The sequence below is a fragment of the Onychomys torridus genome, chromosome 10 (genome assembly GCF_903995425.1).
Source record: "Onychomys torridus chromosome 10, mOncTor1.1, whole genome shotgun sequence".
In the NCBI taxonomy this organism is placed as follows: domain Eukaryota; kingdom Metazoa; phylum Chordata; class Mammalia; order Rodentia; family Cricetidae; genus Onychomys; species Onychomys torridus.
In genome coordinates this window covers 7,610,970-7,631,848 of record NC_050452.1, presented here as the reverse complement: position 1 = coordinate 7,631,848, position 20,879 = coordinate 7,610,970, and the positions used below count along the sequence as shown (strand labels likewise).

The following is a 20,879-nucleotide window of genomic DNA, read 5'->3' as shown; positions in this document are numbered from 1 at the left end:
AGGTGGAGTGCGTGGGAAGTTTCTAGGACCTTAGCAAAGAGAGTTAAGGGCTGTGAGCGTTTCCCATGCCTCTCCTCCCTGTGCCCCGGGAGGAGCCGCGCCTGTGCATGCGGGCATGCAGTTACACAGATCTTATGGGGGAAACGCAGACTGTTTCAGGGTTGTTTTTTTCCTCCATGTGCTTTATTCTTTCTTCCCTTTTTCGATTTTATTATTATTACTTTGTAATTGTAAAAACAAAATTAGTCTTTACTCTCCATTTGATGAGGCTGAGTTAGTTACGTGGCCTGTGAAGAAAGGAAGTCAATCCCTGTAGACATTCTGATACCTGTGAGGGGCTTCTGTTGCAACTTTCGAGTTCTTTCTGTAAAAGAAACAAAACAGCAAAAGTCTTAACAGCGGAGACCCACATTGAAAAACTTAGTGTGAGAGGGATTTCTCAGGGCTTGTTTTCCAAGGTCACAGTTTCTTTTTACAAAATTCTGCCATTTTATCACATCGAGATGAAATAATCATCTTCAAGGTGTATGTCCTTTTAATGTTAACGTGCTGGAGGAGTCACTGATTATTGCTAGGTGAAAATGGTACTGAGCCCTTTTACAGCTCCCATACTTTGATTATTAACACACTCAACGAGGGTTTTGCTTGTTTGAGACTTTATCAAATCACTCAGGACAGGAGGTTTGGCAATTCTCAACAGGTTTGGGAACTTTTCAGAGCCTGGAGATTGTGATTGTTTTTTTTTTTTTTATTGGCTTTGCACAACACCTTTATTCTAGTGAACTATGGAGAAATAGCATTCAGTCTTTAAGCCAAAACTAAGAGCCTAAATTTGAACATTGTTAATTAAGTCCAGAGGTAAGGCTTCACTGTGAAGTGTCCTTTAAAAGAGCTTATTGGTTTGTTTTTTTTTTTTTTTAGAAGAAGGGTATTTGTTTCTCTTTTGAGTTAAAGGTTAAATCTGTATTGAGTCAAATGTTTGATGTTAACTAACACTAAAGTTTTTCTGTCTGGCCAGTCCTCTCCCAAATAACCACACAAAGACTTATTATTAATTATAAATGCTTGGCTGTTAGCTTAGGCTTTGTTTTTAGCTCGTGCTTATAACTTAAATTAACCCATTTTTATTAATCTGTGTGCTGCCCCAAGTCTCCTTTACCTCATGTAAGTAATTCCCATCTTGCTTGTTTTGTGGTCTCATGGCACCTCTGACTCCACTCTTTTTCTCCCCAGCTTTCTCTCTGCACCGAAAATCCTGCATAGCCATTGGCCAATCAGCTTTTTATTAACAATGAAAGCAACACATCCTCACAGTGTACAGAAGGATTATTCCACAGCATTTTCCGTTAGGGAATTTTCCCCTCCCCTCTCTTCCTCCCTTCCTTTTCACTCCATAGCCCAGACTGACTTTGACTCCCTATTAAGCCCAGGTTGGTCTTGAATTCATGGTGATCCGCTTGCCTTGGCCTCTTATGTACTGAAATTACAAGTGTATTTTACATAATTATTTTTAGCTCCTCACAGAATCTTTACTTGACATTAAACTAGCAGGTTAAGTGAGCTGGTGGAAGGGATTCAGATACTGAAGTAAATCCTTGACCACACAGGGTTTCTTTTTTCTTTTTTTAAATAGAATATGTTCTCATATTTTAAGTACTCTCTTGAAAGGTTTACACAGGCAATCCTGAGTGGTCCCCAGGCCTGGTGTCTGAAAGTTTTTACTGTCATGTCCAGAATGAGCTTGACTTTCTTTGTTCCTCTTCCCTATAAATCACATACTCAGGTAGTCAAGTTCATATTTTAGAATATAAGATACAACAAGCATTGTTGAAAAATGTAAAATAGAGTTTTTCAAATGAAAGCTAGTTTTTCGTAAGGGCATATTTGTATGTAGCAGTAAAATCCTGAAACTGCTCATTTTATTTTTCTTTCTTCTAGTTATAATTATTCAGTATGTTTCCACTGAGTGAGGAAAACAAGCATGTGGCCCAGCTCTTGTTCAGTTCTGGTACCTGTCCAAGATGTATCTTCAGATTGTGTGGTGTGGATCTTCATGCACCTTACAGACGCTCATCCAAGGTATTTTTAAATTAAGGGATGTCTTTTATGGTTTAGAACCAATGTCACTAGCTTTGAGTACAGTGGTCCATAACTCCACTAAAGAAAGGAAATTAATAAAACTATTCCTACTAAGGTAATTTTGGAATTACCTTAAAAATTTGATGTAGAAGCCGGGTGGTGGTGGCACACATCTTTAATCCCAGCATGTGGGAGGCAGAGACAGGCGGGTCTTTGTGAGTTTGAGGCCAGCCTGGTCTACAGAGTGAGTTCCAGGACAGGCTCCAAAGCTACAGGGAAACCATGTCTTAAAACAAACAAACAAACAAAAAATTTGATGTAAGAATATAGTTGCTTTTTGATTGGTTACATTACCATTTAACAGTTAGTGTAGAGAGGGAGGGGTCTTTGTTGGAATTTTTTGCTACATTCATTATTTGTGTAGACATTTTATAAAGGGCATCTAAACAAAATAACACAAGGTAATGCTTCTTACCTGACATTAATCCTATACAACAGGAGGGGGCAAGGTCATAGTCCTAATTTCTTCTTTTAAATAGAAAATGAGTTCAGTTACTGTTTTTAAAAATTAAATTTTACCTATTATTTTTATGAATGTATATATAGTGTGTGTGTGTGTGTGTGTGTGTGTGTGTCTGTGTCTGTGTCTGCTCATACAGCTGTATATGTGGGAGTTAGTTCTCTTTTTCCACCACGGACCCTGGGAAATCAAACAGGCTTGTGTGCCAAGTGCTGTTACCCCACAGGCCGTGCTGCTTGTCCTGGTATTTCCCTTGTGTGTTACCATTTATATGTACATAAGTATTCTTCTATGCTGGGCATTGAACCCAGGGCTTCACGTGTGCCAGTGAATCCTGGCACTCCATGTCCCCAGCCTACTACCTGTTTCAGTGAAGGGGACATGTTCTGAGAAGTGTGCCCTTTGATGACTTTGTGCTTGTGGGGACCTCATGGAGTGTACTTAAATTAAGATGCAGTGTTACCAGGCAGTCTGCATTGTCGGGAGCACTGTGTGATACCTGGCTGTGTCAGGAAGCCTTTAAAAGTAAGTGCTTAGCATAACACAAGAAACTTACAGAAATTTTTACATTTACAGTAATACATAGAGAGCTGTCATTGAATAAAATATCTTCACATAAAATATAGAATATGCCTGTGACATATGGTTGATACTAACAGTGACTTTTTTTCAAAGACAAATAATTGTATACATGTGTAAATATATACATTCATACACACATACTCAGTTTATTTTAAACATTGCTACTAAATGACGTAGTAATCGTTATTGTTTTTCTATATGATTGTATTGTTTCTACTGTGTTAGAAATAGTAATAGTTCCTAGTGTTCATCTAGTGTTACTCCATTTTAAGCTTTCAGATGAAGTGACTGAAACACAGCCTGCCCAAAGTTAAACAGCTATTAAATGAGCAAGCTAGGAATTGAGCAGTGTGTCTGAATCCAAAGCCTAGAACCTCAGTTCTGCCACTGTACACCTTCAGTTGCTCCTCTGTCCACGGGAGTGGTAACACTCTCTACCTCCCAGGATTTTAAGGACATGATCTAATGAGTATGTGAAAGCAATTAGAAAACTACAAGTGGCACATATGCAGTGACATTTGCTGTGTGTGTGAATGCTCAGCTTACAGCCAGCTTTGTGTAGTCTTCCTTACATGCTTTTCCACACGTCACACTAGATGGATGTCTGGATTCAAATACATTTTATAGAGAGAGACTGTCAGCAAATTTGACTGTAATGTTCTTTGTGAATAAATGTAAACAAAATATTTGAAGGCTTTTTTGAAATAGTTTAAGCTTTGTTTTGTTCTAGTCATATAAGCAGTATGTGAGCACATCCATTACATACTATGTTATACTCATGTTACAGATATTAATTAGGTAGCAGTCGACATTTGTGTGGGCCATAATACACCTGAATGTGTGTAGGTGTGACTTTTTGTGAAAATTGGAGTGCTAATGCATCAACAAAACGAATTTAATGTTTGAATGAAAAATATTCTTAAGTTAGTATAGACTAACTGAATTCAAATGATTGTCCAACAACTGAGCTGATACGGAAGAAGCACAGGAAAGCTGAGCATTTGGAGGGGGTAGCAGAAGAACGGGGAGCCTTCTTAAGGGGAGGCTTGTTTTTACATTTCAACTCAAAGGACAACAGAAATAAACAGAAATGTAGAAGAGGGCTTCTTTTGCTTAGTGCTATAAATGGACTATAATCAAGGGCCAGATTTTAGCACTGCCTAATCTAGGTATTTTGGTAAATTGTCTCAAAAATGATCTTCACTTGCTCAACCTCTAAATGATGAGACTTCACATTAACTAACACTGTGCTGTGAAGTGTTAAATAGCTTAGCAATGATAAAAATCAGCTTGTACTTTCCTGTGTGTGTGTGTGTGTGTGTGTGTGTCTGTCTGTGTGTGTGTCTGTGTCTGTCTGTCTCTCTTCTTTGCTGTTGGAGTTGGAACCCAGGGCTTCATGCATGCTAAGTAGGTATTCTACCACTGAACTACATCTCCATCCCAGTATATACACACACTCCATTACACACACACACACACACACACACACACACACACACACACACACACATTTTGTTTGTTTGTTTGTTTTGGTTTTTCGAGACAGGGTTTCTCTGTGTAGCTTTGTGCCTTTCCTGGATCTCGCTCTGTATACCAGGCTGGCCTTGAATTCACAAAGATTCGCCTGGCTCTGCCTCCCTGAGTGCTGGGATTAAAGGCGTGCACCACCACTGCCCGCCTGGCATTATTTTGTTTTTGAGACAGGGTTTCTCTATATACGTGTCCTGGCTGTCTTGGAACTCACTCTATAGACCAGGCTGGCTTCAAACTTAGAGATCCACCTGCCTCTGCCTCCCAAGTGCTGGGATTAAAGGTATGTGCCACCACTGCCCGGCCCCAGCTTATATTTTTTATGTTTTAGTGATTAGAATTGAATTTTTTTACATTGGTAGTTGAATGACCTTCCCAATAGAAGTATAAGCCAGATTTGTAAATTTGTTGATGGAGCCTTTCTACTTAAGATTATGGCTTTAGCTTCACTGATTTGTAAAATTCATTTGGAAAAATAGTCACATATATAATAGCCATTTGATTAGTGTGTGGATTAAATGCATTAATAATAAATTCTTCGATGTCGCATTAAGGACAGACATCAACACACTTGTCCTTGGCATCATTTAACCAAGAGGGAGCCCAGATTTGAACTCTCTACCTTGTTCTCCTGTGTCTGTCATTCTCTGCCTCCTGGTGTGTGAGTCTGAACTGTGCCCACCCAAAGGCTGTCTTGTAAATTTACCCCTATATCTGTCTGTCCTTGTGTGTATGTTCCCAACAAAGGACTTTGTTCTCTTTTATTTTTTAATATATTTTTAAATTTTATTTTTAATGGTGTGTGTCTGTGAGTGTATGTCACATGTGTGGGTGCTTGCAGAGGCCAGAGGCATTGGCTCCGGGGCTGGGGTTACAGAGTTGAGAGCCATCTGAAGAGGTCCTCTGGAAGAACAGTACCTGTTCTTAACCACTAAACCATCTCTCTATTTCTTTTATTGACTAGCAAAGAAGCCATTACTTGGAGAAGGAATGAGGAATGCTTTACAGAACTATTTAACAGTTTTACAAGGAGTTAGTTCTGACTCCAGCTGACCCAGATAGCAAATCCTGTCAGTCAATAGGTGAACATTCAGCTGCTTTCAACATTTATGGTGGATATTCGTTTTATAAGGCTGCTTTTACCTTATTTGCTGTTTCTAGCAAATGATCATCATAATATACATACAGACACGTGTGCATTACTCTTGGGCCAAGGGTATGGGAGAGTGCATAATGTAAGATTATAGCTGTGTGTTAGCTTAGGTTATAAAGAATTACATGGGAAAGCCAAGGCAAGTAAGGTTGGTTGATAGTTGTTAAAGACAGGTTAAACAGACAGGTTGTGCACACTGTAGGACAGCAGTTTGAAGTGCTAAAAGGTGCACTATTAACTTGGACTGAGTTTCAGCAAAAGTTCATCTCTTAGTATGTAAGAGAGATTTATTACAATGCACAAGTTGGTCTCAGATTTCCTAGAAAGCCATTGCTGTGGTAAATTGGTTACTCCTGAATTGATATAAACCAGCGTTGTATGAGCCCATGCTGTTATAATCCTCTCTACACCTTGTTTTGAGACAGTGCCTCACTATGTAGCCCTAGGTGCTTGAACTCACAAGGATCCGCTGCCTCTGCCTCTGAGTGCTCTAGTGGGACCAGAGGCCTTGGATCCAGGACAGACATTGCCGTTGGGACAATACACACCTTTAATCCCAGTGCCCAGTGGTAGGCAGATCTCTTGTGTGACATTCATGCATGACTGATGACTGAATTTATTATTAATGCATTTAATCCACACACTAATCAAGTGCCTGTTGTATATGTGTATGTTTTTCCAAAAGAATTTCACAAATCAGTGAAGCTAAAGCCGTAATGTTAAGTAGAAAGGTTCCATCAACAAATCTACAAATCTGTCTTGTTGTTCTTTTGGGAAGGTCATTCAACTACTAATTAAAAAGAAAAAAAAAAAAAAAAGACACATGTTGCCACACCCGGCTGACTTTCACTCTTCATCTTAGGAACCTCAAAGCCACTTTAAAATGCTACTGTTTTTTCATAACTTTTCAGGAGTTGTTCAGTGATCTACAGAAATTTCTAGAAACTGAAAAAGATGAATTAATTGTGGAAGTTTCAAACCCACCATTGAAGAAAATTCGTCTTCAAGAAGACGGAATGGATAATTTGAGTGGAAATGGAGAGGAGGGGGTCTCTGCCACAGAAGATGAAAGGATTGCTTCTGAGCCTTCAAATTTGAGTGTGTGCAATGTTTGCTTAGGAATTCTTCAAGAATTCTGTGAGAAAGAGTTTATTATAAAGGTAAACAATCTCACTATAGGTGTGATCAGAGACGGTGTTAGCTCTAAAGCTAGAATTCTTATACCTACCCTTCCTAAACAGTATACCAATTATTTCACCTTGGTCAGACCACTTGACACTGAAATCTCTTCCTAATTAGAAAAGACCAACTATTCTGAAATGTTGTATATTGCAAAATTAGTAAGAACTGTCTAACATTCATGTGGTCCTGAAACTAGCAGTTGTGTAGGGTGAGAACTAACAAATGCTTCATCTCAGGGTCTCTGTGAAGGGTGCTCCACCCACAAGTGTTGTTTATACTTGTTGCTTTTGTTTGGACAGTGATAGAGCCTGGCTCAGCACATGCTGGGCACCGAAGTGCTACTGAGCCCTGCCCCGCGCCCGGCCTAAGTGAATGTTGGGAAATCATGCAATGCAATTCCTGGGAGGAATGTTATGATTAGAGCTGCATTTTCAGCAATTCTTGGGAGTTTATATATTTGTAATATTCTTTTAGGTGTGCCAAAAGGTTGAAGCCTCTGAGTTTGAATTCACTAGTGTGGTTTTATCGGTTTCCTTCCCGCCACAGCTGTCTGTGAGAGAGGTAAGGTCATTTGCACACTTCAGAGCGTATATGAAATGTATGCTGGGAATTTCTAATTTCTAAAATAAAAGTGAACAAAGATGGGAATGTAAGCTGGGCATAGAGGCTCACACTTGTAACCTCAGTACTGCTGGGAAAGCCAGACGGTGAGGATTGAGGGCATCCAGGGCATGCTGTGTGTACAGAACCAAGACTGCAATGGAGCTGCATGATGGGACATGAGCAAGTGTGGCCAGAAATGCCCCAGATTCATTACATAGCTGACTTTGAATTAATTTTTGTTGTCAACTTTTTTTTCTTGCAACCCCTCCACATTCAGTAATGTAACCCCAGATGTGATTACCACCCACGGTACAGTCTTAAGAAGCTGGGTTGATAAAAACCACATTTAGCTAAAAAGTACATAATTTGAGAACTTTTGAATTTGAAGTTTCTTCTCCTAGATAGTTGTCTTGGTTAGGGTTTCTGTTGCTGTGCAGAGATACCATGACCACAGCTTTTATGAAGGAAAACATTAGGCTGACTTACAGTTGCAGAGGATTAGTCCATTATCATCATGGTGGGACATGGTGGTGTGTGGGCAGATGTGGTGCTGGAGGAATAGCTGAGAGCCCTACATCTTGACCCTCAGGCTGCACAAGCAACTGTTGCCACTGGGAGTAGCTTGAGCATAGGAGCCCTCAAAGCCCCTCCCCCACAGTGACACACTTCCTCCAGCAAGGCCACACCTCCTAATAGTGCCACTCCCTCTGGGGGCCGTTTTCTTTCAAACCACCTCAATAGTGGTTTTTAAGCTTTTTAACATGTATAAGATTTATTCATAGCTAGGCATGGTGGCTTCTGTCTGTAATCCCAGTATTTAGAAGGCTGGGACAGAAGGGTTGTCAGGAATTTGGACCCAACCTGGTGAGTTTCCCAAGCACCATTCCAGAGATTTGATGTGTTCGGTCAGGTAGGGTCTTAGAATTTGCATTCTAAACAAACTCACTGGTGCTGTTGTTACAGCTTGAAAAACTAATACTCTTTTTTTTTTTTACATTCTTGTGTGTGTGTGTGTGTGTGTGTGTGTGTGTGTGTGTGTGTGTATACATGTGTAGAAGTCAGGTGTGTGTGTGTGTGTGTGTGTGTGTGTGTGTGTGTGTGTATGTGTAGAAGTCAGGACAACTTGGAGTAACTGAATCTGTCTTTCTGCTGTGTGGGTCTTAGGTATTGAACTTGATAGGTGCCTTTACCTGCTGAACCATCTTGCCAGCTCAAAATTAAGAATTTAAAAAAAAATTATTTTCCTGAGTCAGGGGAGACAGACATGGGATATGTATTTTGGTAAATTAGATTAATTTCAAGGAATGCAAGAAAAAGTGGCATAAACATCTGAGCTAAAAGATAAGTTACAATTTTTTTTTAAAAAAATATTTATTTATTAAAAATTTTTTCATTTTACATACCAACCCCAGTTCCCCCTCCCTCCCCTTCTCCCGCCTCCTCACCTCCCTCCCACTCTACCTCCATCCACTCCTCAGAGTGGGTAAGGCCTCCCATGGTAGTCAACAAAGTCTGTCATACCAAGTTGAAGGAGAGCCTAGCCCCTCCCCATTGTATCAAGGCTGAGCAAGGTATCCCACCACAAGGAATGGGCTCCAAAAAGCCAGTTCATGCACCTGGGATAAGTCCTGGTTCTGCTGCCAGGGACCCCACAAACAGATGAGTCACATAGCTGTCACCCACATTCAGTGGGCCTAGTTCGGTCCCATGCAGGTTCTGAGCTGTCAGTCCAGAGTCAGTGAGCTCTAACTAGCACCGGTCAGCTGTCTCTATGGGTTTCCCCATTATGATCTTGACCCCCTCTTCTTTTTTTTTGAATGCTGAAAGCCGTTTACTGAAGGAAGGAAGGAGGAGGTCTTAAATACAGGCTTACAGCACAATGGGAGAACCCCAGAGGGCAGAAGTTCGCTTTTTTTTGGAGCTGAGGATTGAATCCCAGGCCTTGCGCTTGCTAGGCAAGTGCTCTACCACTGAGCTAAATCTCCAACCCCGTTTCTGATGTTTTTTAATCTTGCATCTAAGCTGTGAACGCCCAATATGCTGGATACACAGACAAGAAGCTTCCCTTAAGCATTCAGGAGGGTGGAATCTCCCAGGGAATTAGTATAGGGAGGATGTCAAGGTCAAGGTCAAGGTCGGCAAGCAGTGCAACAGTTACCCAAAACGGGGGCCAGGGACCTACAGGTCCCCTCCCCCTTACTAAAAAATGAGCTTCTGACTTAGGTTGCATGGGATATCAGCAGGTCATGGACACACCTGCCCAGGCCACACAGGTGTTCTGTCTTAGGTTGGTGAGTGCCCCCCAGGAATTACCCGTCTCTGAATACTCATTATCATACAGGCTCAATCATGTGAGAGCTGCAGAGTTAACTGTTGCCAAAGATCTCTAAGTGGCGCTGGGCTTGCAATCTGTGTGTTCGACACAGAAAAGACCAACAGAAGTCTTAACCCACCCATAGCTGGTAGGCTAAAGGCAACTGAGCCATTCCCTTCCTTAATGAGCCTTACTGCAAACTGGAGTCCTTGTAAGATGGTATCCCAAAAGCAAATGGGACTTGAGTTTGTAAATTTATAACTTTCAAAGCCAATCGAAATGTGTATAACTATTGATTTAAATTTGTCATGCCCAATAGAATGAAAAATTAATTAACTATGGTAAAGTTACAATTCTTAGGCAGTACAGAGAAAGCAAAAATTCAGATTTTAATTTAAACCAAATTATTCTAACCAATAAAAGAAAGTTTAAAGGAAAATCACCATAAAGAATTGGGAAGCAGGTGTGGTGATTCATGCCTGTAAATACAGCCCTTGGGGAGCCAAGGCAGGATGGCTGCTATGAGCTTAGGGCCAGCCTGGACTACATGGGAAAAGCTTGTCTCAAGAAATAATCACTTTAAAAAAGTAAAAATGATATTGAGCTGGGCGGTGGTGGTGCACGCCTGTAATCCCAGCACTCAGGAGGCAGAGCCAGGCGGATCTCTGTGAGTTCGAGGCCAGCCTGGTCTACAAAGCGAGATCCAGGAAAGGCGCAAAGCTACACAGAGAAACCCTGTCTTAAAAAAAAAAAAAAAAAAAAAAGTAAAAATGAGAAATGAGGTGTATGTCTAAGACAAGGGGATCATGAATTGGTCTTGGGTTATATAGTAAGATCCTGTTGAGAGGGAGAGGTGCGAGAGAGGGAATCTTTTTCTTTTGAAAAAAGTATTGTGAGTAGTCTGATGGATTCCCTGTGTAACTGTTGACAGATGAAGAAACAATTGAGTTTTATTTTGCAAAGTTGAGAAAAGTTTTAAACAAAACAAAAACTCGAAAATGACAGAGTCACATTAATGCAGATATGAGAAGGAGGCTTAGATCTGTTAGAATAGCAGCAGAGAACTGGACCCTCCCGTGCATAAAGCTTGCAAGAATTCCTAGGGAGATGTGTAGGTTAGTTAGGACCTGTTTGGAATGCTGGTACACGGCTGGGGATGGGGGAGAGAAAGCTGAGTTCTGAAAATCCTACTTTGCTTCTTGCCTTTCTGTCAGGGAAAATGTGATCTTTCTCAAAAACAAAAGGCTGAGGATCGTGTTAGGGAGAATGAAGGCTCTGCCAAGTGAAGCTTTTCTATGTGGGTTCAAGTGCGCTGGCTCCGTAAGTCACATTTCAAGGTAGATTTGGAGCATCCTGCAACCACTTGTGATCCTTAGGGCCGTTAAAAGGCAGCACACTTTGCAAGTGGTTGGGGACAGAGTGTAGTTCTCCTTCTCCAGAGGTGAATAATTCTGAAAATCAGCAGCTGGTGACTTGACTGTAAACCCCAGTAAGATTCTGGCCCAGGAGCCTTGCGGGTGAGTTGTGGGCACTGAGCACGAGGACGGAAGCGCAGCACAGAACAAGTTTGCTGGAGCAAAGTGTGTCTGCAGCATCTAGCAGGGCTGGTAGAGCATGGCGGCGGCACCTACAGGTGACCACTCTTCCTTCTCGTGGTAACTTCCTGAAAGTGGCTGGAACACAGGCAGGCCTGAATACGCCGGGCCGGGCCGTCTGAATCCAAAAGGAGCTGACCGACGCTGAGTGCTAAGCAGGCCAGTGCTCCTGAACATGGCCTGAAGGTCAGCTGCGTGAGACCCCACTGAGGGAAGGTGCTGGAAGTAGTTGCTGGGTCTTGACTTTGTCCTCCTCCCAAACCCTGGTCTCCGAAGGTAGGACACAGAAGCCCTTTGGTGACGCCTGCACATGGGAACACTAGCGTCATTGAAGGGCAGGGATGGTCCCAATGTGCACTTTCCCACTCTCTCCTGAGCAGTTTTCTTGTAGTGAAGGCGTGGTGAGAACCCTCACTATGGCCGACAGGACACAGGGTGAGAGCAGACTTGCTGAATGTTCTAGTTAATGCACAGGAGCTTATGAACAATCTAAAGAGATGAAATAATAAGAATAAATATGGGTTCTTACAGCTGCCAAGTAAAGGAATGAATTATGTGTTCACAGAGGCATCTTAGTAGTGCAGGCTAGCACTGGTTAACGTGAGCTAATTAGATGGTACAAAGTGGGGTACAGTGTAGATGATGTTTGCATCTCAGCCCGTGTGGGATGAAAAGCTGATAGTTGTCCTTGCCTAGTATCCCTGTTCTTAGCGTTGGCTTAGATGGATTTCTGCTGGAGAAGGAGCAAGGACAGGTGACGTGGCATTTTGGCTAGTTCATGTGCAGACGGTAGATGCAGGACAGAAATAATTCTCATCCCAAAGACTTCTCCAGAGAGCCTAAGTTTTCTATCACAGATTAACCCCGGGGCTGCTGGCCACATGGCAGGTATGCAGAAGGAAGCTCTTAAAGCCTTTTCATTGTGAAGATCCGACCTAGTGTTAAAGAGACCTTCTATTTCATCTGTTGTATTACCTTCCCTGCGAGTCTACATCCTTTCAGTTCAGAGGAAGAGGACAATGATGAGTGATTCCAGGCGGTGGCTTGGGGGACCAGGAAGATTACTGGGATTACTTACAGGAGCCTCAGTGGCTCTTGCAGCCATGCCACTGAAAAGGCCACCTCAGTGAGAACAGTGACCCGTGAACGCTGCATCATGGGATCCCTATACAACCTCTACCCAGCTGCTCTACCTAAGAGTCTCTTGTCTTCCTGAACTTGTTTGCAGCCGTCTAATCTCATGAGTTTCAGGAATGTCGGTCCTTGGAGAGAAGGTTCAGTCTAGAGGAAATGGCTGTACAACAGTCTTCCCTTTCTGCTGGCTTTTACACTCTTCCTCCCCTTCCTCTTCCTCTACGATGATCCCAGGCCTTGCTGGGGAAGGGCCACGTAAATGTGTGATTATTGTCCTGTTTCTGGCTGAGCCTCGGTCACTGTGTCACAGCAGAAGACAATTATTCTCAGATATTTGACTAGTGAGTCTCTGCAATAAACATCTCCCCATGCGAAGGAGAAATTTCCTTCCATCATTGAGGCTGAGGGCAGTAGTAATCTATAGTGTAAACACAAATGTCTGGAAATCAGTTTGACACACACGTCACATCTGTTTAAGGAAACAGTAACAACTCCCCGTTTGTTAGCCTGTGACCTCAGTCACAAGCGTCCTGGGCCTGCAGCACTGTACAGGTTCCTTCTTGTGACGTGAGTCTTAATCCACCTGGACTTTTGCTGCTGCTGTTGCCCTGCGTTCACTCCTGGCTTCTGTAAAGCCGTACATAGCACGGCCCTGAAACTGCTCACGGAAGAGTGCCTCAGACAAGTACTAGGGCCAAACTGGGAGGAGTACTGTAGTCTTGCTAATTCTTGGAGGTTTATCCTTGCCAGCTGAGTCCAGCAGAGGGCGATATTGTACTACTGGTTTGGTTCATTTCTCATTGTTCACTCTAGTGACCTAATTAAATAAGTTATACTGTCATAAATGTTACTCTGGTCATATGAAGCACCCTGCTTCTCAATATGCAGTATGGTATGCTTGGAGTTTTGTCAAATCAAAATATTCTATTTCTTTTCTCTATCTTTTGCGTTAAATACCAATTCTGTAGCAGCACTTTTTTTTTTAACTGAAGAAATTATCTTTTCTTAAAATTTTATAAATGAGTATCTTTTAAAGTTGGTTTTGTTTAAATTTGTGAGCTCCTTACCAGCTTGGACCTGTTGTAATGTAATTCTTGTAATCAGCACTCAGGAGGCTGACAGAGTTGTGAGTTCAGAGTTATCTAGGGCTATGTAGTGATGCCCTATATTAAAACAGACAAAAGAAAAAAAAGATACAGAATGCACATAATCAGTTTTGCATATATTTATCGATCCTAGGGTTTTTCTGAATTGGATTCTTCAATAAAATCTTCCCCTTTGCAAATGTCCATACTTATTCTAAAGGACAGTGGTTTTTCTAATTATGTTTAGTTCATAGATCCAATGTAGAGAACTACTCATTTAAGATTGTAGTGTGTGTGTGTAGGCCTGAGCTTGCTGTCTTCTGATTCAGCAGTTACATTTTCTCCTTTCTCTCCATTTTTCATGCTTTTTCAACATATAATTGGTATGGCAAATTATAAGATACATGACACACCAAAGGTCCACTTTAGTCTCTCACTGACCCGGGCTTTGCCAGTTTGGCTAAGCTGGCTTGCTGTCCAGAGCTCCAGAAACCCACCTGTCGCCACTGCATGCCAGTGTGCCTGGCTTTTTCGTGTGGGGGATCAGACTCAAGTCCTCATGCTTTGGTGGCGAGCACTTTACTTCTACACAGAGCTGCAAGTGGGCTCAGAAGCCAGAAGATGTCACGTGTCCTGCTCTGTCACTCCTTGCCCTAGTGCCTTGAGACAGGCCTCTCAATGGCTATGAGGCTGGGGTGATGGCTCCTGTCCCCACACCCCACAGAACCGGAGCACACATCCATGTGCAGCCCCAGGCCCCTTGAATAGGTACAGGAGATTTAAACTCACTCTTCTGCTTGAACAGCAAGTGCTCCTGTCCACTGGATCATCTTTCCTGTCCCTAGGCTACACTCTAAATAAAATAACCTTGGTAGCACAAGTACATTCATGCAGCCATCCAAATCCATCTTCCTGTACAATGTAGCTCCAAGAGTGTGCCCTGCAGGCACACCAACCAGTGCTAAGGGTTATCGAGAAGCCAGTAGGGTGACTCAGCAAGTTAACACCTGTCCCCGAGCCCAAAGACCCGAGTGCAGGTCCCGGGAGAACCAGTGCTCACAGATTTGTCCTCTGACCTCAACATGCACACCATGGCATGCACAAATGCCCATGTACACACAAGCACACACAAAATAAAATGTAATAATCGTAAAAGAGTCATGGAATCATAGGCCTTTAGGAACCCTGCTAGTCCTCTAGAACAAAGCTCCTTAGCTTTTCATGGCATTTATTTTAAAAGATGTTAGTGTGTACTTTGTGATTTATCATAGCCCTGACCATACTCTCTCTGCAGGTGTAAACGCATTCATACTTGTTGAGAATGTCTGCAAGGTCCCAACCTTTCTATATAGGGTGATTGCTACCATTTAGAAGTTGTCACTGGTGTGCGCGTGCGCGTGCGCGTGCGCGTGCGCGTGCGTGTGCGTGTGCGCGTGCGTGTGCGTGTGCGTGTGCTGTGTTGCCCATGCCACAGTGACTGTGTAGAGATCTGATGGTAACTTGTAAAGTCAGTTTTCTCCCACTTTATGTGGGTGCCAGGGACCCATCTCACTTTGCCAGGCTTGCAGAGCAAGCACCTTTACCTCCCAGGCCATCTAGCCAGGTTTTAAGTGTTGTAGTTATGTATGTATTGTGTGTGAATGTCCATTTGGATGTGTGCATGCCATAGTGTGTGTGCTGGTCAGAAGACAGTTTGTGTGAGTCAGTTCTCTCCTACCACGGGGCCCTGAGGACTGAACCCTGGTCAGCATGCTTGGAGACAAGTGGCTTTACCTGTTTTTAATTTAATTAATAATGCTTTTCATTATTTCTGTCCATACTGCCTGCATTGTGATTTGGCCATCTCAGCGGCCCTCTTCAAGTTTAATGTATCTGTAATGTGTGGGTTAGGAAGACGGTAATTTCCCCATCCTTAAGGATAGTGACCACTTGTCTAGCCATCTCATCTTCATTTAAGAAAAACCAAAGCTCATAAAGGTCATGTGACATCCTGTGTCATGTTTATTGGAATTTGAATGTTTTTCCACTCCTTTAAAAACATTCCTGTAAAGTCACATTATCTCTTCATCTTATAAACTTATGTGTATTTTACTTTACCTGATCATCTTGGCTCCATGAGAATGACCTTCTCTTAACATCTCACATTGTTTTTATTACTCAAGTATACAGCATGATAGGCTGTGGTGTTTTCATGCAGGTGTCATGCTTGGTTCTGACGCCAGCAGTGGTCAAGTAGGGCTGGATCACCATGGAGACATGCTCTATACTGGATCCAGGAATGCAGTCGAAAGCATATTCAAGTGTATAGTTTAAATCCTTAAAGATCAGCATTTACTTTCCAGCTTTGTCTTTTCCTTGGCCTGTCTCCAGCTGGTCTGTGTGGGGGAAGAGCAAGAAGGAAGAGGTTGCTATGGTTTTCCACTGTGTGGATGTGCAGGCTGCATTAAGAACATGAACAGCCCTTAAAAATGGATTGTGTGCCAGGCGCACGCCTTTGATCCCAGCACTTGGGAGGCAGAGGCAGGTGGATCTTTGTGAGTTTGAAGCCAGCCTAGTCTCCAAAGCAAGTTCCAGGAAAGGTGCAAAGCTACACAGAGAAACCCTGTCTCGAAAAACCAAAAAAAAAAAAAAAAAAAGGATTGTCACATAGCACCTTCAGAATTTATAGGAAGAATTGGTAGTCTAACAGAAATTGAAAGAGAATCAGGAAGAGGCAAATCACTTACAACTGTCTCTAGTGAATTATCATATTGCACATGGCCACTTACCAACTGTGGGAATTCTTATGAGGTGTTTTGGGTACATTAATTTTTAGGACTATGGCCTAGTGCACTAATTTCAAAAAAAGGGAACTTCTAATTTAGGCTCTTCCTGTTTCTGATTTGAGTTTTCAAGTCACACAGAGAAGTCATGTCAACCATCTTTTAAAAAATATTTTTATTTTGACTGATAAAATTGCTTTGCTTTAAGATTTAATAATTTTGACTTATTTCTTCTGAAAAGTCATGTATAATAATGATAGTAAATAATGTGTGATTTATACTTATATGATTTTATAAAATAAGTCATTATAAAAATGGTAACTTATAAGATATAAAACAGCTACATAAACACTGTTTTTTAGGAGCAGCAAGATAAAGCTCCTTTCTTAAGAAAGCAAGGCACCGCTGTTTACTGAGTGTTGGTGTAGTGTGATCGTCCAGTTACCACAGCCCCTGAAGAAGGTTGTGTGTGTCTCCATTTTATGTGATGAAATTGACACTCAGATCACATTGCCGATAATATAGAGTTAGGATTTGAACCTTGATCTAGCCAACTCCAAAGAGTTAATTATTCCTGGCCATACTGCCTGTGTTGTGATTTGGTAAGGTCTTAAGCATGGGTTGTGTTTTGTGTTTATAGGAGAGATGGTCCTTCTTCAGTATTTTCTCCAAATGCTGCGATATCTTCAAAGTTAGGGAAAGAATCCTTGGCTTTTTGCTGGTTTGTTTTTAAATGAAACAAGGGATCCTGTATTATTTTAACAAAAGAAATAATTTGAAGGTGCAGGGAGCTGGCTCAGTCAGGAAAGTGGTTGCCACACAATCTGAAGGACCTGAGTTTGATCCCCACACTCATGTGAAAAGATCTCCAGCACCCAAATACAAAGCCATGTGAGGTGGATGAAGTATACTGGGGGGGGGGGGGGGGGGGGGACAGGAGGGGCTAGAACTCACGGGCCAGTCAGCTTAGTCTAATTAGTGAGTCTCAGGTCCCCAGTGAGAGGCCTTGTCTCCAAGAAACAAGATGGAGAACTCCTGAGGAGCAGCCCCCCAGGTAACTCTGACATCCACATGTGCATGCACACACAGACAGATAATAGAAGGAGTGATGGTAAGTTGCCAGTTTTTGTGTTCTTAATAACTAAAGCTTTGTATATAAGATAAAAATGAAAAATTCAAGTTTTGTTAATAGATGACTAGAATTTGTACAAAAGGGTTTTCAAATAAAATACATTAAGTTATTTTATTTATTACTGTTGTGTGCATGCATGGTGTATGGCTGTGTGCTTGTGTATGTGTGTGTGGGTATGTGCTGTGTGCCATGGTGTGCCTGTGGAAGTCTTAGAACAGCTTTCGGGAGTGGATCCCAGGGACAGAACTCAGGCTGTCAGGCTCCCATGGCATGGACTTTGACCTGCTGAGCTGTCTCCCCTTTCTGGCTCCTTCTAGCACACGACCTTTAACAGTCCAGCCAGATGGCTTCCAGCAGGGTTGTCAGGAAGTGTTGACATGTGAACACACGTGCATGGCACACGTGTGGAAGTGAGAGGGCACCTGTGTGCACTTGCTTCTCTCCTTCCGTCTCTGCGTGGGTTTCAGAACCTTGCACTTTACCTACCGAGCCGTTACATTAGCCCTAAATTTTTAAAAATTGTTAAAAAAAAATTTGTTATGTGTATGTGCCTGAGTGTATGTATATGTATCACATGTGTATAGCAGCGCGAAGAGGTCAAAAGTGAGTGTCAGAGCCCCTACAACTAGAGTTATATACAGGTGGTTGTGAGTGCTGGGATTTGAATTCAGGTCCTTTGCAAGAGCAGCAAAAGCTTTAACTCTGAGCCAGTATTCTTAATTCTCTCCAGTATTTCTTAAATATTTTCGTTTAATTATTTTGATTTCCATTTTTATATTATATTATACAAAGTTAATGATGACATATGAATATCTCCTCACATAGCCATTCTTCAGAATTTTGATTAAAATTTCCCATATACCAAACTTCTGTCATTAGACCTAGCTTTTAAGACAGATCTTCACCAAATTATTCTTAGGAACCTGTGGGGTTTTTCATCTATCTTCTCTCACTTTTTAAAACTCTTTCTCTGTTCTCTACCTCTTTTTACTTTCTTTTGTACATGTTATGTCAATGTGTCCAAATAAAGATATTGGCAGGCTTTAAACTGAATAGAACTTAGAGTCCTGCTTCTCTCCAGGATCTTTAAAAAATTTTTTTGAGGATTTTATGCAATTGTGCAGTATTTATATCATTTCCATCCTTCCTTCATCCTGCTCAGCTTCTTCTGTACTTTCCTTTCAAGTTCATGACCTCTTCCTGTAATTATTACCGTGACATACATACTTGCTTATTTCCTAGGGTCTGTGGTAAAAGGAGACAACTAACTTCCACCTATACATCTGCACACACACAGGCACATGCACACACACATATGCACACACACATGCACACACACATACACACATGCACACACACACACACACACACACACACACACACACACACACACACAAACAGAGCCTACTGAGCTCATTACTGTTGTTATGTACAAGAGTTACAAGAGTTTAGAGCTGACTACTTGAGGCTGAATAACAACCTATCAAGGCTTGTCCCTGGACAAATTGATTCCCTTCTCAGTAGCCATTGTTTGCCTGTAGCTAGATCTTCATATTGCGGTTTACAATCCATTATTGCATTAGCATGTGGATTGATGTCATCCTTATGCAGGCCTTTTTTAGACAAACCTATTGTTGAGATTCATGAGGGCAGCATTCCTGTCATATCTAGCAGTCTGGTTCTCAGGCTCTTACAACTTCCACCCCTCCTTTAGTGATGTTCCCTGAGCCTCAAGTGTAGGGGTTGTGCTGTCGATACCCACGGTCATTTACTCTCTGTATTTTGACCAGTTGTGGGTCTCTGAAGTAGACTGTCTGTTGCAAAAAGAAGCTTCTTTGAAGAGAGGAGTAAGAGCTGCACTTATCTGTGGGTGTAAGGATAAGTACTTAGACTATAATTAGAAAACAGCAGCTGTGGGTGCTCCTCTAGGACCAGACGTGAATTCCCTCCTATTGAGTAGATCTTAAGTCCGATTAGACAGTGTTGGTTACCCCCAAGATAATCATGCCACTATTGTGCTGTCAGAGATATCTTGCTAGGCTTGTCATTGTTGTGGTTTATAGATTTACAGCTGTGTAGGACTGTTGATTGCTTTTTTCCCTTGGCATCTTGCATGGTACCTTTGGATACTATGAGAACTAGTCCTCAGGGAAGAAGCTTCCAGGTCAGTTCCAGCTCAATTTCTCCACGTCCTGTAGTTATAGTTACAACTTAGTATATATACATATATAATATCTTAGATAGAATATATTAAGTATTAGACTCAGGTTCTTTAGGATAGGACACCTTTTGGAATGATTTTTGTATGCCACCTATCCATGCTCTAGACTTCCCTGGATTTTAGTATGTGTTTTTTGCTTGATATTGTTTGCATTTATTATAATTCCAACTTATCTAGGTCATTATCCCTCATTACTCCTGGACAATATTTGATAACCATTTCTTTGTATAAGTATTGTATTAGGTTAGAACCTTCTTATTTAGACAAAAGGGGGAGATGTAGTGGGTAGCCATCTCAGCCTTGGCCTGGAAGTCCCAACCCGCACTGAGTCTTCGGTAATGGTCATGCCCACAAGGCAGGGCTGAGGGAGGAAGCTGAAGACCCAGGACCGAGAGGAGAGGTCTCTCTTGGCTCTGGGACCCTGGATGCTGGAGGTAGACCAAGCAGAGTTCTCCAGAGAACACCGCCGGACTGCGCCATACCTTTGCCAGACCCTGTTACCTATCCCTTCATTTGTAAGTTACCCCACAAAGTAAACCTCCCTTTTAACTACGTGGAGTGTCCTTAATAATTCCACCAATAACGTCCTGTATCCAAACTGTGTGATATCTTTATGGTAGGATCTTACGTTCAAGTTCTAGAAGGCAAGCAAAGCAAGACAATAGCCTGTATTGTTTGGGGGGGTCTCTTAGACTTGACTGTCCAACAACTTGAAGGGGTTCCCATGTCCAGCATGGGGTTTTTTGTTAGATAATTTGTGATTCTTAAAGGGGAGCATTATCATCCTGTTTACACTGTATGCACACATGTTTACGTGTGTACGTATATACATATGTATTTTAAATAAATACATAAAATAATTTATGGCTTTTTCAAAATCCTTAGTTATTTATGAGTTATTTATCACTCTTTCCTTATTTCCCTGTGTAGTATCCTCCCTCTACCCTCCCTGTTAAAGAGTCCCCCCAGCTCCCCCTGTTTCCCTCC

The 20,879-nt window shown here is 41.9% G+C and overlaps 1 protein-coding gene across 4 annotated transcripts in view; it reads left to right on the top strand.

The window, feature by feature from the left end:
* The window catches only part of Pus10 (pseudouridine synthase 10), an 80,514-nt gene that overhangs the window by 457 nt on the left and 59,178 nt on the right, over positions 1 to 20,879 (top strand). For 3 of the 4 annotated variants that reach the window (XM_036200529.1, XM_036200527.1, XM_036200528.1), the window contains exons 2-4: positions 1,939 to 2,079; positions 6,776 to 7,024; positions 7,521 to 7,607. In XM_036200529.1, coding sequence (XP_036056422.1) covers positions 1,954 to 2,079; positions 6,776 to 7,024; positions 7,521 to 7,607 — 462 coding nt within the window. In that variant the 5' untranslated portion in view covers positions 1,939 to 1,953. The remainder of the gene's footprint in view (positions 1 to 1,938; positions 2,080 to 6,775; positions 7,025 to 7,520; positions 7,608 to 20,879) is intronic. The other variant, XM_036200530.1, reaches the window with a different exon arrangement.